The following is a 19,624-nucleotide window of genomic DNA, read 5'->3' as shown; positions in this document are numbered from 1 at the left end:
TCTCCGCCCCCCTCTGTCATTCATCAGGCCTGATCCAATCACTGATAAGGAAGGAAGAGGAGAAAGATAAGGCCACTGTTGGGAGCGCTCCCTCAGGCCTCCCTCTGTTCACCACCTCAAATAGTTGTTTCACAAAAGAAAATCTTTTTCCCCCCGAACAATATGCCATTTCATTTCTTGACTGCACGGCTTGAAGTACTGCAGATTTCATAGTGTTGTTCGATCAAATATGGTTTATATATCACTCAAAATTCTTATTTCTCCCTAAAGGTGGTACTTTCACAACAACGGCAGGATTGTATCCAGGAAACAACTCCCTGACAAACTCCACTGGCTTCAACAGCACACAACAGGTAGCTGTGCACTTCCTTCCGCTCATTCCATTTCTGTGATCTGATATCCGTAGGCAGCTATGAGTTTATATAAGTTGGAATGGCAGACTTCTTCCCAACCTGGAAATCTTTATGAAACATGCATCCTCAATATGTTACAATTCATCCATGACACATTCAAACATAAATCACTCAGTATGTCAAAAGATTTGTACGCAGAATTATCTACTGCACTTCCTCCAACACACATGTACTATGCCACAGAAGAGAGGGAGAGGTAGAAAAAAACAAGACAGATCGTTGTCCAGATGTCGGACAGAACAGACATGTGTTTGCATTTATGTTTTGGAATCTGCACTGTAAAGTAGCAACACTGGTGCGGGGAAAATCTCACATTACTCTGCCAAAACTCCTACTTCTCTATGCTACCTTCGGGTCTCTCTCCACCTTTTTGATCTAAATCTTCCCCTTTACACCACATTAAACATCTAACATCTTTTTTATCTTTCTCTTTATTTTTATTTGTCTTATCTGTATGTCCGTCTCACAGGATTACGCCAGTTATCCAGCCTTTGGCCAGGGGCAGTATGCTCAGTATTACAACAGCTCACCCTACACTTCACCCTACATGACAAGTAACAACACCAGCCCCAGCACGCCCTCCACCACCACCACGACCTACACCCTCCAGGAGCCACCCACTGGCATCACCAGCCAGCCCGTCACAGAGAACCCTGCAGGTAAGAATCAAACCTCAGGGTTGCCTTGCGTAACCTGAATACCATGTCCTGATCCTGCTAAGAGCCATGTTTTCTTTTTCAAGCCAGCAAGCCCCTGAACCCGTTCCTTCTCACTGACTGGAAGTTCCTCCTGATAAGAGAACATGAGCTAAAGGCCAATAAATGTTATTTGTCCGAACCCAAATACACAAAGGGAGGAGTAGGAAATGGTCTCAACCATCACATAGTGTGGCAAGCAAGATAAAACTGTTCAAACTGAAATCTGATGTTGAGTTTTCTATAACTTAATGTGACATTAATGCATCATCTGGCAATAAAGCACTGATTGTATCTTTATAAGTCGGTTAAAACTTTATGATTGCATTTGAAATCGTCATCAATCAACACCAAAGACATCAGGCTTTAACTAAATGTAATTTCATCCACAGTCGTCCAATTTATATAAATGACATCTCTGATATATCTAGTTGACATGTAATCCATTGCCTCTTGTTTATTCAATCAGTATGGAGCACTATAGCTTTTAGTAATGGTGTTCTGCAACTGATTTATGATATGTGTGTTACCTGTAGGCCTGCATAAACACTCAACATGTCCCAGGAAGCTGTCTGTCCCACATCAAGACAAATGGTCACTCACACTTCAGTGCTAGAAGCAAATAATAGCTCATCTTCGATACACTCTTTTTATGCTCTCCTTCTTCCTTCTTCCCTTCCTTTCAGCAGAGTACAGTACCATCCACAGTCCATCAACCCCCATTAAAGATTCAGATTCGGATCGATTGCGCCGGGCATCGGATGGAAAGTCACGTGGCCGGGGAAGAAGGAACAACAACCCATCACCGCCGCCTGACTCCGACCTTGAGGTAGGGTGAGCCCGCTACCTTGGCGACAGACAGCCTCGCCCTGTCTGAGGCACATGGACACTAATCCACTTATATGGCTGCTACAGCAGCTTTAACACTTGGTGGGCATTCATTCTTAAATATTTGATTCCTTAACTACAAATGCATTATTGATGCATTGTGGAATATATGACATCACTAAACACATATATAAAGTTCTCATGTATTCCTTGTAAATAAACAATAAGGCATGTGATTAAGTGAGTCATCGTTGAAGTGAATAATGTATATATTCTAGCCATCAAAGACGGGACACGAGCTGTGACTAACAATGGTAGAATTGCACCATGAGCCATACAACACTTTGATAGAGACCATATGTCAAAATAAACTCAGAGGCCTCTTCATTAATATGATGTGAATTTAAGCGAAGTTAATAGCACCCATTATAGCACTGACATCATGGCGTGTTAACATATCTAGTTAATTAGTTTGTCACTATTGATTACACTAATGTAAAGGGAAGAGGATGGAAAGCGTGCGGTGGGTTGATGGGGGGAGTGTTGCGGTGACCAACCCAAGCAAATGGATCCTGGTCCCTGTGGCACACGAATACACGCTGCTGGCCTATTGACCAGGAGGATCACCTTGCAGCCCTACAGAGTGCACCATTGATTTTGCCTCTTTTCTCTTTTTTTTCTTTGTTTCTTTCGGCCCCTTCGCCCCCGCATCTCTCCAGCGAGTTTTCATCTGGGACCTGGATGAAACAATCATCGTTTTCCATTCCTTGCTTACGGGTTCTTATGCCAACAGATATGGACGGGTGAGTGACATCAGACTGTGGCAGTAGCGGTGCACTTTATCAGCAGAACACATACATATTAAAAGAAGGGGGGTGGGGGGTTAGAGGAGTTGGGAATGGCCAATGAGCAGGGTATAGATTTCACTGAGTCCATAGTGAGAAGATAGAGCAGAACTCAATGTACAGATAATTGTTTCTTTTTTTTAATAGGTCCAATGAGGCTTGACAAGTATTTGACTGCTCTGTGCAGCTGTTGGAGCTATGCATGGCTGGTCGGGGCCTCAGCTGTAGGGGCTCACAACAGTTGCACTCTGGATGTCTATTGACACATCTTAAGTGTTCCTTTCTCCTTCAGAAATGCCACATTGTTAGTTTAATTAAGTGCTTCTCAATCCATCCTTTTCAGAGAGGGATCTCCCTGGAGACCCTGGCAGGAAACTGAGTCCCCCGAATGTAATTCAGTCAAAACTCAAACTGGAACACAGAGATTTTCTCAAACCTGCCTTAATTAGGATTCAGATAAAAATACATGACATATGTATACATCAATTATTTATTATTATTTTACTGGAAGGTTCTTTTCCATCCCATGTCACTGTGAATACTTAGCAGATGAAGGGTTTACTTTTCCAGGCTTTGCTATTTGTTGTCCCATGTAAATTGCCTCTCTAAATTTAAACTTTCCAAACAAACAATTTTGGGAAATAACGCAAAATCCTATTCTCATGGTTTTGTTGAGGTCATAGGTTCTATATAGCCTTCATAGTGCTTCACATCATCAGGTCTTATGCCATTTAAATATGAATACATGGATAACTATTGAATCGATTCATCAATCGATTCATCAATCTCACAATTATTCAAATATAAAATGAATCTCTAATTCTGCAACATTTCTTATCACCGGTTGTTTTGGCTATCGAGTTGTCTGGTTTTGAAGTAAAAAATGACATATTGCTCCTCATATGTCAGAGAGCTTAGCGTCTGCAGCCCGAGCTCTGCGCCTTTGTTCTGGTATGAGGGGTGTTTGATGGGGGCAGTGTTTTGTTTTTGGGGTGAAAGAGTGCTGCCCCACGACCCTCCACTGTTTATTTACTTTGTTCTCAGCCCTGCATGCTGGGTAAAGAGAGAGCTAAGGCTGAGGGAGCTCTGGCTCAGTGACGAGGGACTCTCCAACCACACTCACACACGCACACACACACACACATACACACACACACGCAGATGCATACACAGGGTCTCCAGTGTGCTCCTCTGAAACAGGAAACACTCCTGACTCCATAAGGGCCCGTTTCATCAGAACTCATATAGGATGTGACAGCCGCTAGAGTCCCTCTCTGTTTTCTCTTTTGTTCCCTCTTTTTCTCCTCCTCTGCACATTTCAGACCCTATTTTATTTTTACATTTTTTTACTAAAGTTTCCCTCATGCTCCAACCTGCTGACACCATCACATTAAAGCAGCATTATGAGACGGAGACATGCTTATTCACAGCAACCACAAAGCACGCTACCTCAAAGCCTATCAGACACGCAGATCTGTAAACTACCTCAGGAAAGAAAGTGAAGCAGTCCAACATCCACCACAACAACCAGCCCTTCTTCCCTCCTGCCATTCATGTCATCCCCGTCTTTGTGGCATAAACAAAAAAGTTACTAAACCGTTTTCCCCCCGAGCTGCTCTGAGCCTACTATAAATAGATGTGTGCACACATCCACACTTTCTCTCACTCACTGTGACCTCCCACCCACTCTCTCTGACTCTTTTTTTCTCCTTCTCATACACACATAAACACACTGCTGCTCTTATCAGCTCTTTTAATTGGCATCAAGGCAGCTCACCCCCATAAAGCTGATGGCTGAGGCCAGCTGTGCTGCTATTGGGCTCGCCAGAGCTAGAGCTTAAAGTGGGTGGGGATGGATGGGGGGGGTTGTTATTGGTAAGGGGCTCAGAGAAAGGGGGGGACTTGGCGCCCCTGTGGATGGCACTGACATCTCAGGACAGGTGGCACTGGAGCAATGACAGCAGCAGCACTTTGGCCTTCTGGCCTGCTTGTATTCTTAACTCGCCCACTGACTGATTGTTTAGATTTAATTGGAAAGGATTCACTCGCAAAGACTGCCTTTTCCCACCAAACCAGCCTTTTATGCAAAATCAACCAACAGCGGCAGAGGCTGGGGAGAGGGAGCTGGGAGCCGCTTGATGTGGGAGGCTAATTATTTTTGATGAATTCTGACTGAAAGATTGATTCGAACTGGGAGGTTAAGAGGAAGGAGAAAGCCGCTAGAAGTGGGGATTGAGGTCTCCTTGTGTGGTTTGTCTTCTGTCATGTTAGTGAAAACATAAGCGTTGTGGGGTGTGACAGTTAATCAGCAGAAAGCTCAGGTGTGTCTTCAGGTGGTTTAACTCTGTAATCCCTACTTCTGGTCCTGTCTTTAATGCAGTCTCACCCAGCTGCAGACAATCCTCCTCCACAGCCTGCTATTGTCTCCCTTCATCCTTTGCTTACTGAAGACAATCTGTTGATTAAAGATTTAAGATTTAAAAAAAGGTATTCAATTTGTGCAACAAAAAAAGAACGGTAGCGCTTCTTTCCAGTCAGTTAATTAATTATAACATGTTTTGTATGTTTTTTTAGGATGGTCCTAATAAATGTGTTAGTGTTCACATGTGACAAATGATCACACATTTGGTTTATATCTTTTTGTTTGTGCTGAAAAAACGCGAAAGACTTTTTGTCAATTCATTATCTTTTTAAAAGGAAAATTGCACTCATTGTCACAGGCTCATTAACTATTTATAATGTAGTTCCCTCTTGTCTCGGTATTATCTTACTGACAGTGCAACCTTATCACCATCACAGCACGTGTCACATTACTCACAGAGACCAGGATTTAAGGATTTATATATATATATATATCAATAAACACATCAAAGTAGTTGATTCAGGAATAATTATTTTAATCAGCTAGAGAGCAATCAGATGAGAGCAAAAAGACATGTAATGATGCATCAGCACAAGTATGTGGCGAATAGGCTATTTACGATGAGACTGTGACCCCCAACTCTTCTAAATCGACCACCCTTCCTTAGAAGAGACACGCTTTTACTGCATTGGTTCAAGTCTGTGGCATTTCTGATGACTATTCCGGTCACTTTCGGAGAGTCGTAAACAGAGGCTGAAACTTTCAAGTCCACCTAATGTCTTCTTTTTATGGGAATAGCCTGCTGAGGAATTTAAAGGGATTCTGTGTTAATTGAGTGATTTACAGGGAACAGCTTTATTTATTGTTTCACATCAACTCCTTCAAATGGAACAAAATTAACTCAATATTCAAAGGAAAGAATTTAATTTGATTTAATGGTCTTTGTCTATTTTCCAGGATCCTCCGACATCTGTATCATTGGGCCTGAGGATGGAAGAAATGATCTTCAACTTGGCCGACACGCACCTATTCTTTAATGACTTGGAGGTAGGTCTATTTTTATGTCTTTCGCTACGCTATGTTCTTGATCTTCACAAATGCCTTCTGTTCACCTTGTGATGGTCTGAGTGGTCAGAGGAATGTATACCAGGAGTGTATGAACCGTCCATCAAGAGTTTAGTGAAAGCAGCAACAACTGTTTCATAGCGTGGAGCCTGTTTCTCAGTTATCAGTCCCATAGCAGTGAAGTATTACCTCGGAGCCCAAGGGAGACCGTGAATTTTACATGTGCTGTCAGTCTCTGTCATTCCTGGGTCACCAGGCCTGCCCCCACCGCCCACCTCCTTCCCACTCCCATCGCGGCCAGCTCAATTTGTCAAGCTCTAGTGTTTCTGCGGCCGCTCTGTCTGTCCGTGTCATGCTGTGTGCTTGGTGTCGCAGTCCACCTAGACCCCGGACCCCAGCGTCACAGTAGGAAACCCCCACCATCTCCCCTCCCACTCCTCTTTGCCTCCCTGATTCATGTACGGCGAGTGTCAAATCTGCCTCTGGGGCTCAAGGAATAGAGGGATCAAGGGTAGGGAGGTGTGTGTGGTGGGATGTTAGAGTGTCTGCTTCACTCTGGGGAGAGGTAAAAGACCAGAGGGTCAGGGATGCTTATAGGCTCAGGCTGTATGTACAGAAAAGTGTGTGCCACACAGATGTCATACCCAGCTATGTTAGTGCTCATCACATTTTAACAATAAACAAAGCAATTCATCTCAATGTTATACCCGCAACACTATAGCTCTATCCAATTATCTGTCTGCGATTTAAATTTACGATTTGTGTCCCGGCCTCCTTCTCTGAGTCTCTTTCTCCCAGTAAATCTGATCCCACTGACCCAGCACTTTTCCTCAGTGTCCTGCTTCATGCTGAACCTCACAGGAGAGGAAATGTTTTGTTTGATACTTAAGTGTGAAGAGATCTGCCAAGTCTCATTACTCACCACCATGTTTCGGCAGTGTTACATGAAGCAAACCCAAGAAGGAGGGAAACAACGGGAGAGAGAGCAAGACAGGGAAAGAAAAGGTTCATACTCTCCCAGACAGACGAGTGACTGAGATTCCAAACACAGTCATCTTGAAGTTAATTGGCTGCAATTGGCTGGTTAAATATTTCCTTATGCCCTGGCCATGTAGAATCCATTGTAGCTGCACTTTATTTAATAGATGTGCCCCAATCATTTTAAAAAATGGCAGTTTGTGACAACGCTTAAATGTGGTTTTGCTCAACATCTGTCCTGTGTTTTGATTTCTTTTCATCTGTGATGAAACCGTTCACAGACGAATTGGCAGCTCAGGCTGCTTATAAAATCATTGAAAAATGCAACGATTATATTTCTTCTGCTCTCTCTCAGTAAGGAAATTATTAGATTTTGTTTTGACACTTTAAGGCTTGAGACATTTTCCAGCTAAAACTAGAGTAGTATTATGACTAAAAGAGCAACGCGTGGGCCGCTGCAAGAATGCTTTTGAGAACGTCCAATTTAAAGACCTCTCTGCAGACGCTGCGATGATTGTCATTAACAATCTTACCAGAGGAGGAGTGACATTCTCTTAAAGGCATATTGATCTCTCCTCTTAAACTGAGCCTGGCCAGGCTGAGTGTTAAGTGCCAGTTCTCAGCAATGGCTAACCAGTTGTGTTTCCTCTCTGCTGATTTACAGCCCTCCATCTCAGATAAAGCTAAATAGAGTCCAACTATAAATACCACAGCCAGCAGCAGTTATGTATTTAAGCATGTGCAGAAATGCATATGGTCCATCTAATTTTGTCTAAGCCATAAAGGGAGACCCCAGAGGCTGTGCAGAAACACAGGTGCAGAGTTAGTGGCCTAACGGTGTGTGTGTGTGTGTGTGTGTGTGTGTGTGTGTGTGTGTGTGTGTGTGCGTGTGTGTGTGTGTGTGTGTGGTCAATCTAAGACTTAACACTGTTGTCCTGCCCGCCTCTGCACAAGAACATTAAATATGGACTCAGTGTCCCCTCTACTTCACGAAATGCGCAGTCCCAGATAATTTTTGCTTCTTTTAGAATGTTAGTTTTTAAGATAAATTAATCTGTTTTAAGTTCACAAGGGGGTTGTTTACAAGCCTCTAAACATCACAATTAATCATAATATTGTGTTGAGCCTTCTAAAGCCACAGACAGCTCTCTGTGTATAAAGTGTGTGTGTGTGTGTGTGTGTGTGTGTGTGTGTGTGTGTGTGTGTGTGTGTGTGTGTGTGTGTGTGTGTGTGTGTGTGTGTGTGTGTGTGTGTGTGTTTGTGTGTGTGTTCAAATGGAGGCTGCAGAGCGTTGATAGAGCTGGTGAGTGACAATTCTGAGGAAAGTCATAAAAAGAAAGAGGGCATGCCGAAGGGGTCAACAGGGATCAGTTTCACCCTTACGTCTCTCTCTCCCTTTTTTCTTTTAACCTTTTTCTAGATCAGCGCTCTCTTTTTTAATTCACCATGAGATAGACTTGAACGCGCCTCCAAGAAATACCGCACCTCCCCCAAAGACTTCCCCTGCCAACCCACACACTCAAATCTCTCTATCGATCGTTCCACACAAAGCATTGGCTGCTCACCCTTTAAAATACGGGTGTAGTGTTGTATGAACAGCATCGTTTCTATCCTCAAAAATGCTCTCACTGAAGGAAGTATTAGGTAATTAAGTAATTCAAGGCAATATGATCCCTATTGATGTGACCTCCACTGTAACTACAGTGATAAACAAATAATCTATAATCTAAATAATTTGTACAAAAACTCAGAATATCTTGTAATTTTCAATATTTATTTATTTATTTGAATAATCATAGTGAAAATCATTTTAAAAATAATATACTTTTACTCGTAAATTAGATTTGTTGAAATATAATACGTTACTATTTTCACGCCAGCGCTGCTGTGCGGTGGAACGTGGAGTTAATTGATGGTCTAAAGTGATGTGTATAATGAAGCCCACTGAGGCCGAGCTCCCCAGGAAGACTGGCAGCTCTGCTGTGACTCAGGGTGTGAGTTTACTGTAGGTGCACTAACGCCGAGCGGTATGTGGGAACCAGGGGCCTCTCTCTCACCGTGTTCCCCCTCTCAGTGGGGTACGGGGGGGGGGGGAAACAACCCTCACCGTCTGGAGGATAAAGGGCATGGGGGCAAACCACTCACAGAGCGAGAGAGGGGGGGAAAGGTCTCTAAAGGTGGGAACATTTTAAATTAGTCCACTGATGCCTCCATGCTGTGTGCAACCCTCTCTCACACACTTATGCACACGCAAGCTAAAAATGCTGTGCCGCAAATTCTTAAGACACATACATAATGTACGAATACTCATGGAAGTACCCGCTGACTCTCAAACTCACACACACACACACACACACACTCCTGTGGAGCAACCCTGTGACACTGTGAGCTGACTACCTTTTATAGCTCCCAGCCTCAGTCCCAGGGTTGAAACCTCCTGTGTCACTCTCACCCAGGGGCTGCCTGTTAATGAGAGATGCTGTGAAACGCATGGTTACCTTTTCCTAGTGGCTGAAATGGCCCTCCAGAGCCTCTTACTGTGGAGCCATTCTGTTTGTTTTATGTCCCACTGTAGAGAATCAGATCCTGTAGCCGCCATCCATATGACTGGTAGCTTTATGGTCTTTACCGTGATAGTATTTTCTTAGGATCGTACTCACAGTAAGGAGGAACATTATGCTTGCTGTGCTTTCCATTGAATCATGACATCAAGTCATTCAGTCGATCAGTCACCAACTGTACACTGTAGCTTTGTGGCACAGATTTTCATTCATATTTCAATAACACTATCATAACAGAGAGCTGCACCCTCGAAAAAAACGGCGAAAACCAGGAAATAGGGCATTTATCTTTTTTTAATGTTTTCAGCGTAGAGTTTGCCGCTGAAACCAAATTGCAACTGTGAACTAAAAAAAGCCATTTTCATGGTTAGTATATTTTGTCAGATGGGCTTCTTTGGTTCTGTTCACACTGATGTGGGTATTTCCTCATGCGCCTGGCCACTGATGCAGCAGTTCTGTCACGCTCCTCGACATAACTCCATCATGTCTCGAGGCGGAGCCACTGATGTGTTTTGGAAAGACTACAGAGAGAAAGTGGAGTTTCAAAGCCACCATGTCAATCTTCGCTCCACAGAGTTCCACCTCACCTCCACCCTCTACCCACTATCCTAACACAGCCGATTCACGCAGCAATAGGGGTTGAAGCTGCATGGAAAATATAACATTATTGACAAATGATGATATTTAAGAATATATTTATTGTCCTGAATTAGAGAGCACCTGTCCAGCATGGTCTGTGGAGAAAGAGCTGTACAAACAACAGTCTTTTTGGCAAGATTAAACTGTTTTTCTATGCATACAAAGGGAAAATGCTGAAACGGCGAGATTAATATGATATATAATGCCGCTCTCCTTGAGGTGTGGTTTGGACTTTAAACGCCAAAAATTAAAAATAATGAGAAGCAGCTTATCCATCACACATAACTCATTTATACTTTTCACTCCCTACCTGTGGGGTGATTCAGTTTTTATTCAACTGTTCCAGTCATTATACTTGCAGACCACTTAAACAAAAATTCACTCTGTTCCTGAGCAAAGCGCACTCCCTCTTTCCCTGATCGTGTAAATTTTAGTATAACCAGCATATACTTGTTCTGTACCTGTGCTTTGTTTGGCGCCGCTGTTTGAATTCCGTGGCTGTTCAAGCACAGATTGTGGATTGGAATGAAGTGGGTTCGAAGAACTCTCCCTTTGTTACCCACATCCTGTATTTGACCCCCAGGTAATCACAGCCCCTCCCGCCCTCCTCTCCTCCCCCAGACAGGGGTGCCTGTGGTGGGAACGGAGAAGGAAGTTGCTGGGGGTCACAGACCGCAGGGGGGATGACAGCCACTGCCGGTGGAGTGGTGGCATTGAGAACCTGCGAACCATGGATGAGCCTATTTCACATGGCATTAGCCTGTAGGGTCACAAGGAATGCTGTGATGACGGCTGTTATCGCTCACACTGCGGTTTTGACCACCCACCCCCACCCCAACTGCTCACCTGAGAGAGGATGAGAAAGGAGGGGGGCGAGTGGGGCAGCTTGTATCCACTAAGTGGACACTGACCTACCCTTCATGGGAAGAAAACAGGTCGAATAGTTAGTCTTGATAGCATGGTCCTTTCTGTGTTTTGGGAACGTGCATTGCTGACTTGGCCCGTCTTTCTTCTCCCTGACTGACTGTTGCAGTCACCACTCTGAGCTCTCTCCCGGGCTGCAGGAAGACTCAGGCCGTCATCGCTGATCGCTTAATGACAGATGCCAGGGGGAACAAAGAGGGCTCTGATAGCTTCCTCCGCGGTGAAGAGTTTTCAGCAGACTGGTGGAAAGACATAAGAGAAAAAGGAGATAGGGAAAGGAAGAGAGAGTGAAAGATGTAGAGGCGGAAGCATCCCAAGGCAGAAACATCCTGTCTTCAATTGTGCATCTTTTTGTCATTTTTCCTTTATAGATGCAGACTGTTTGGTCACTCAGATATAAGAGGAGAATGCCGCTGATAAATTTAACAGTGTTTGCTTGGGGGGTAATTGCGATGGCTTCTGGTGCAGGGTCTTCACTTCTGAGTACAGTAGGAACATCTGGAGTGAGTTAGAGGTGATGTAGGTTTTAGAGAGACCACTTGGTGTTTGCTTGGTGAGGAGAGGATGGGGGGATTTGACAGAAAAGACATGTTCAAAAGGTTCTAAGAAATTCTCTGACTGCCCCTCAAAGTGCCACCATCTTGAAGCCCTGTCATTCCATTGTTAATTTTATACAAACAAAATAATAGCAGCATGATACTTTTCCTTTAAGCTTTCCAATGAGTCTTTGACTTGATGATGATTAATTTTTTTACCAAGTCCTGCATGCATATATATGAGCTACTTTAATGCTAATAAAACAGAAAAACACATATATGTGTCCTTTTTTTATGTGACGCATTATTTTTTTCATTTGCTATCTGTATTCTCAGTGTGCCTTTTACACAGATGTTTTATTTCTTTATTTCATAATCCACCACACCGTAGTGTTTCTTTCCATCCGAGCCACTATACGATTGTACTTAACTGACTTGAACTTCACCATCCATGGCTCTGTGGTGTTTACGAGGCCTTCAAGTGCCTCCTAACGAGTATGTGTAAGGGTTACTGTACAGCATTACCCACAGTCACCTCCTCTATTAGCTTTGCCGGTCCTCCCAGGAAGCCAGTGCAGAGGTTTATGCCAGCCCCAGCTGGAAACAGTAATTGTTGGAGTCCGTGCATTCTTCCAACAGCCCCCTCCCCATTTATTCACAGCGCACACACACAGAAAAACCTCAATCCGGAGGTCTCAAGCTCAGTTCAGCTGTTAATTAGGCATTATAATATCTACAGAATTAAAAAGCGTTGTAAACACATAGAAACAAATAAATGTAAGGGTTGCAGTGTATTTCTCTTGGCCATTTGAATTTGTGTTTTAACACTTAACATTTGTTGAGGTTTGATGTGTTTATTAGCTTTGAGGATTTGGGAAAAGTTCATGACAAATCATTCATAATCAGGCAGCAATTATAATGCCCACAGTTAGGCCTAATTACTGAGACATATTTATGTGTTTCGGGTCATGTTGGAGTTCTGGCTCTGGCACCTTAAGTAGGCCCTTAATTAACATGCTGAGTAATATGGTTCTCACATAGCTGTTTTGATCCAGGCTGGCTGTCAGACTCTGAAAGAAACACATTATAGGGGAAGAAGAAACATGAGGAACTATTGTCATCAAACAAGGTACCAGGAGACAGCATGCAATTAGGCAATGATGTACCAAACGAGGGCTTTGCTGTTGGCTGATTGGCAAGTAATTACTGGATAACAGAAGCATTCCACTCACTTGCACCAGAATGCTTTGAAAGGAGGCTTTATGAGGCGCTTAACCCAGGGTGCAGTTTTTGTTTTCCTAAACAAACAGACATGCCTCTACAACTTAAGAAATTAAGCACACCAATACTTCTCGCTTGGGTTTCGCTCTGAGAACAGATTTGGGGGATAATTACGTAAATTATCCACAAGTTTTGTTGTCAGCAGATCTCCAAGCTGGGACAAATTACTGCTTTCTTCAACTATTAAAGATCTGCCGGTGATTGTCTAGAAACAGATTAGGCCAACAGAGCTAAGAGCCCCCGCCAGCACCACGTCTCCAATTGGCAGTCCATCTTCTGGAACGTGGGGCTCAGAGCTCGCTCCATGTGAGGTCACTTTGGACTCTATCCCCCAGCCTTTACCCGCCGCTCTCCACCATCCCCACCTCTCTACCCTTCCACCCCCTTATCGGGGTGCCGGAGTCCCGGAGAGGAGGGGAGAGGGGTCACGGGGTCAAAGTCTTTTCCTCTTTGGATCTCAGGGCTTGCTGGGAGAGGCTTGGCGAGAGAATGGCTGCATTAGAGCAGGGGTTGGGGGTCAAGATTTTAATTCTGTTAAAGAACAGCTGGTTTGAGTTTCTCCTCACGTCGCTCTTCCCTCCCTTTCCCCACAAATCCAGGGAGATGAAAAATTTGTTCAGAGGGGAACCAGTAAAATAAAAAAGGTTTACAGTCCAAAGCCCTTACCCTTACCCTGCTCTAGCATTAGAGAGGAATGCAATAACGTCAGCATTTGGCCTCAGTTAGATTGACTTAAAACAAGGAAGTCCTTTCTGTGTTTTGGTGTCTTAACAGCCGGATGAAACTTAATTAAAAAGCTTAAAAAATTGGGACGGATTTTTCATACTTGAGACCGGAGGAATTCTCTCCCTCAAGTTTCCATTTCAATGAGAAATTATTATTTCTCACGTAACTTTAAACAGGTGAGGCTTACAATTATTGGCAGCTACACAACACATTTAAAACGTGTAGCTTTCCGGATACATTCTTTAAATGACCTCGTAGAGATATCAATACGCTGTCTGTTATTCATTCTAGATTAGGGCCGACTGAAAGAAATTCAGAGTTTGACGTCACATCCAATTTTAAAGCCTTTTGCTCGTAACAAGTCTATTGCTTAAACTACTGTTGGCTAAATTGCTAGCCACCACACATTTTAGCAAAAAGAAGCCTTGCTAGTCCGTCTCTGCTGTGCCCCGAGTGAAATGTGTTGATCTCAATGCCAAAGCAGGGCTCCCTCACATTTTTAGACAACTGAGGGGGACGGAGAGAGGCGATGAAGGGGGAGGCTCTACAGCTCTCCTATAAATGGAAAACTAATAACAGATTTTTTTCTCTGCTTTCTCCTGCGCTCCTTTGCCGGCTGACTGGCCCCGGGGCTGTGTTGGTGTGTGGCGCAGCAGCAATCAGAGGTCATAATTTCATTGGCGGTTAGCATCAGGTTCAATTTTTCTAGTAGGTTACATTTGCCAGAAAGTCTGGATTGTGTTACTGTGTACCGGCGGAATCAGTGCAGAGCTGCAGAATCCCTCTACCTTTCCAAGAGGAGCCAGGCACCCCCAAAGGGGAAGAAGAGTGTGCACACATGTTTAGAGATGCACACACAGACGCATGCACATGCACAGGCCATTAGAGCTTTAGGGCTCTTTATACATTTAGCTAGCCTACATACATCCTTCAACTGTCTGTATTTATATCAGTACTCGCATACATAGCTGTTCAAATGCCAACCTGGGGAGAGTTTGGAGTTGCTGGATTGAGATTTATTGGTTATGTCTGTGCGTGTGCATATCTTTAGACCCCTCTAGTGGTCGCAGTCCATTCTGACTAATGATGAGGTTAGTTTTTGTTTGGACAGAGCCGGTATGGAAGCAATCGAAGAAAAATGTTGAGAACTTATTCAAAAGGATATAAAGAGAAAGTCAAGGCGAATGGGATTAAGAGGGAGGTGTCCAGCCAAAGCACAAATTCCTGAATGAATATGTTGTTTCTAGTGAGAAATTACGAGGAACATGTTGGGAGAGTGGAACTGGTGTGTACATCCTACATTACTTAAAGTATTTTTTTTGTGTCTTCCAGGAATGTGACCAGGTACACATCGACGATGTGTCCTCCGATGACAACGGCCAGGATCTGAGGTACAACACTGGAGCACTTACATTCTTGATTGTATAGTCAGAATGAACTCTGCCATTTGCATCAATGTCGGCGCGGCCTGTGCTGACAGATTATTTTTGTATTCTTGTCTCAGCACGTATAACTTCGGCGCTGACGGTTTCCACGCAGCGGCGACCAGTGCCAATCTATGTCTGGCCACAGGCGTGCGGGGAGGCGTGGACTGGATGAGAAAACTGGCTTTCCGCTACAGACGAGTAAAAGAAATCTACACCACCTACAAAAATAACGTCGGAGGTAATCCCCAACAAGCAGCGCTGCGCTCTAAAGATCTGTCCAGTAGAAATGAGTTTGCAGATGAATGTGCCCTCATTCGTGTGGGCGTTTGTGTGAGTGTCTACGCGTGTGTTCTAAGAGCACACATGCCACACCACTTGGTCAGGGTACATTTTCAAAATTTCAGTGGTATTCTGAGGCCTGGTCCAACCCAAACAATGTTACCCTGCGTTTCAGGTCTACTGGGCCCAGCCAAAAGGGAAGCCTGGTTGCAATTGCGAGCAGAAATTGAAGCCTTGACGGACTCCTGGTTAACACTGGCACTGAAAGCACTAACATTAATCCACTCAAGGTAGGACTCCAGTGAGGAAAATTGTACCCAGTCCCGTACCGCACATATATAAACTCTCATGTGGTGTAAATAAGTCAACTCCATATTCCTAAACTATTAAAGAAAACGCTCTTCTGGATAGACTTTGCCTTCTGATATTTGAAAGTGTGCTGAGAGATCTGACTTTAAAAGGAAGCTGTGATTCAATTCTTCATTGCACGACATGTTTGAAGCACTTGATACATTGCACACTGTGTTTTCTTTCCTCCCCCCCCCCTCTGAGTGATGTAGAATGATGTCATCCCTTTGTCTCTCCACTGCAGGTCAAACTGTGTGAATATCCTGGTTACCACCACGCAGCTCATCCCTGCCCTGGCTAAGGTCCTGCTCTACGGCTTGGGGATAGTCTTTCCTATCGAGAATATTTATAGTGCAACCAAAATAGGTAAGCCATAATGTGTGATTTCGAACCTCCTTTGTTTTGTCTGCTGCGATCACTTTGGGACATTAATGCATGTTGTTTTAGCTTAGTGAGTGTAAAGAATTAAGACTCACATGCTGCCTAAGTGATGTGACAGAGGCATGGATGGGGTGGGAGATTCAGACACCGGAGAGGGTTGATGTTCTTCTATGAAGGAATAGGCCTAATCAGCCTGGGATTATTTTCCTGGAGCTGGGCCTGCGTTGGGCCTCCCCAGGCCTCTCCTGTTCAGTCTCTGCATATGAAACCACTTCTGCACATTTATGTCATTCCACAGCAACAAGACCCCCGCTCTTCCTCCTCCTTCTCCAATCTCCCCCCTCTCCCTCCAGTCCTTCCCCTTCTTCACTGTTTCAAATGCAAAATAAACATCAAGCTTCACTCCCGCAACGTTTTCGGGCCCATCGGCGCAAAGTTGGAGCGGAGTGTAGCTCAGGGCTCCTCGGAGCGTTAAGCGCACTGGTCCCCCTAACCCGACCCTGTGGCATGCAAGAGTGATTTTAGCTGATTTAAGGCCATTTGTCCCATGGTTGAGGAGCAGAAGGGCAGAGTTAATGCTTTTCAGATTGCCTTTATCTGAGGCCTGATCTTATCACATCTCCTCGCTGAGCTCAAAGTGTTTACACTCTGCCCTATTTTGTGTGTGTGGTGTTTTTAAAGGGGCTCTTGTCACCCTGCGCCTTTGAATCAACTTGACGGTGTTTAGTGTGGGTCTGTGCAAGTGCTTTTGTATCTGTTTGCATCCACTCAACGCTCCACTAACATCCTGCTGTCGACTCCCCCACAGGGAAGGAGAGCTGCTTTGAGAGAGTAATTCAAAGGTTCGGGAGGAAAGTTGTTTACATTGTTGTTGGAGATGGTGTGGAAGAGGAGCAAGGCTCAAAAAAGGTAAGACGTCTTGAAATAATAGATACCACATACTGTATATACATTGAGTCCTCTGGTGAAAACATTCATCAGAAATACACAGAGATAGAAGAAAAGGAAATGTTTGGACTTTCCATTAGGTCAGGAGTTCATTATGAATGCTCACAGAACACAAAACATACCTGCCATACTTTTCCAAAGAAAGGAGTCTTTACTTCTGTGTATCCTCCTATAGGGCGTCCAGGTACAAGAGAGAAAGTCTGCAGTGTGTAATCAGTGCTCTTCCTCCGCCATCTCAGGTTTACAGAGCAGGGGAGGGTAGATGGCATAATTATATATTCCTGCTCGGTGCCCTGAGCAGCGTGAATGCTGTGTGTGTAATGCTAGCCCTCTCAGGCTTGTTGAAGGCACATTATAAAAAGAGTGTGCATAAAGGAGACTTAAGTCATTGTTGATGAAAGTAGAATATTTACTGCAATGCTAAAGCCTGTTAGCGCGAGAGGGTAGCCAGCAGTATCTGTACAGAGGAATCTTACGTTGCGCTTACCTGTTGGCTCTTGCTGCACAATTTGTGTATTCAGCGTTTCTGCCAATTTTGGATGGACACCAAATGCAACATGCAGGCCGCCCACAGCAGATATTCATTAGCAAATTAATCACCGGCCCGAGAGCATATTTCACTGACAGTTACGGTGAGCCACAGTGTCAGCGTGTAGACATGGAGTTTCCCTTTGAAAATCCTCCAGCTCCCTATTCACCTGTTTTTCCGTAAACAACGGGGAGAAGCGTGAGGACAGATGAAGAGCAATTAGGCGGCGTTTAGGTAGTAGTAGCTACCTTTAAGTGTGTAAAGCAATAGCTCTGTATTATGCAAAGCAAACACACCCTGGGAATATGGTCTTGAGGGATGATTGTGGAAAAAGATGCAAATATCTTTTTTTCTCAGTCTTGAGTTGTTGGATTGTGACATTGATGGAAGGAAAAGGCGTGAGTGGTGCGAGCCCCTCCACACGGCATGCGGTAAAAGGTTTCTGTGTCAACATCAGAGAGGACTTGAAATAACACAACAATTTCACCCGTCAGGAGGCACACATGAGACGTGACATTGTGTGAAACTATAAAAAGCACATGTCTAAAAGTTCTTTCGCGCCTCCGTTCCTGCACCTATGAAGAAGAATCCACAATTCCGCCTTCAGTTATTACCATCGCCTCAGAGAGAAGGCAGAGATAGCATCTGCAGCTTTTAAACTTAAAAGCAAAGACAATTTACAAAACAAAAAGCAAAGAGCTTTTTAAGGGTCAGTGCAGGCTCTCCTAAGCGGAACATATGCCTGGGAGAGGCCATACCTTTGATAAGGGGAGTGTAATGGGCTCCGCACACTGAGGAGCTGAGGACTCTACCTGACAAGCTCCTTTCATTCTCTGCGACTCAGGTTTCTGCCCCCGTCCTCTGCTTGGGAACAACAGCTCATTTGCACTGTCCCAAACACACACTGGCAGGAAGGAGGTTCATTCAAAAGAGCCTGTGGGGAGTTCACTTCTGTTGAGGTTGGAGACAGCCACTGGATTAGTTTGCCGGTATAAAACTACTTGTTAATGCAGGAGAGAAATTAGCTAGAGGTACAGATGTACTCTTTGGCCGCAAAGACGTATGCACAAGAGAGCAAGAGGTGCAGTCGGCGTGTGTTATTAATATGATTGCTCTAACTGGGGAAAGGACCCGGCTTTCTCCATACATTGAATGCATTAGCTGGGGTGTAAAGAGTAAAATCTTATGTGCACGTCTTGCTTAAATATACAACAAATCTATATCAGTTGATATGTCCATTATCTTTTGATAATAAATAATAAATAATCTCTGGTGTTTTTTTTGCTTTGATAAATGACTGAATGGATTGATTCAAATCAATGAATTGTCTAATTGATTCAGTCCTGAAATGTGTTTTAACTCAAACGTGTTTATTCCTCCCTCAGCACAACATGCCCTTCTGGAGGATCTCCAGCCATTCAGACCTCATGGCTCTCCACCACGCTCTAGACCTGGAGTACTTGTAGCACTACACCACCACCCTGCTCCACCTCAGCACACCCTGCAACCTTTCACCTTCTCCCTCCGTCCCCGTCCCACGCTTGCCACTGAACCTACAGCTCAGAAAAGACCCCCCTGTGCGGCCTGGCGTCTGTCTTCCACTACACAGGAAGAAAAAAAGAGGAGAATGGAGAAGAAGAAAAAAAGAAAGAAAGAAAGGCTGAGCACACGGTTAATGTGCTGACATATGGTCACACTTCGTCTTAACCCTAAACTTTTTTTTCTCTCTCTGGAAGCGAAGGAGAGAGCTGAATTTACGGCGCTGCAGCTGCTTGCCCTGGTTACTGTGAATTGGCCGTTTTCTGAAGCTGTCAAAGTGTTTTACGGCCCCCTGTTTGTGCCGGGACTCTGTCAGGGTT

At 44.2% G+C, this 19,624-nt stretch overlaps 1 protein-coding gene across 5 annotated transcripts in view; it reads left to right on the top strand.

Annotated features, from left to right (window-relative positions):
* Positions 1–19,231, top strand: part of eya1 (EYA transcriptional coactivator and phosphatase 1) — a 28,994-nt gene extending 9,763 nt beyond the window's left edge. For 3 of the 5 annotated variants that reach the window (XM_034560073.1, XM_034560071.1, XM_034560070.1), the window contains 11 exons: positions 271–353; positions 883–1,072; positions 1,795–1,937; positions 2,656–2,739; positions 6,101–6,190; positions 15,186–15,244; positions 15,358–15,518; positions 15,735–15,849; positions 16,152–16,273; positions 17,097–17,197; positions 19,151–19,231. In XM_034560073.1, coding sequence (XP_034415964.1) covers positions 271–353; positions 883–1,072; positions 1,795–1,937; positions 2,656–2,739; positions 6,101–6,190; positions 15,186–15,244; positions 15,358–15,518; positions 15,735–15,849; positions 16,152–16,273; positions 17,097–17,197; positions 19,151–19,231 — 1,229 coding nt within the window. The remainder of the gene's footprint in view (positions 1–270; positions 354–882; positions 1,073–1,794; positions 1,938–2,655; positions 2,740–6,100; positions 6,191–15,185; positions 15,245–15,357; positions 15,519–15,734; positions 15,850–16,151; positions 16,274–17,096; positions 17,198–19,150) is intronic. The other 2 variants (XM_034560074.1, XM_034560072.1) reach the window with 1 other exon arrangement.
* The last annotated feature ends 393 nt before the right edge of the window (positions 19,232–19,624 follow it).

The sequence above is a fragment of the Cyclopterus lumpus genome, chromosome 20 (assembly GCF_009769545.1).
Source record: "Cyclopterus lumpus isolate fCycLum1 chromosome 20, fCycLum1.pri, whole genome shotgun sequence".
NCBI classification, from domain to species: Eukaryota; Metazoa; Chordata; class Actinopteri; order Perciformes; family Cyclopteridae; genus Cyclopterus; species Cyclopterus lumpus.
Note: the sequence above shows the minus strand (reverse complement) of the source record. Positions and strands in the feature narration are given on the sequence as shown.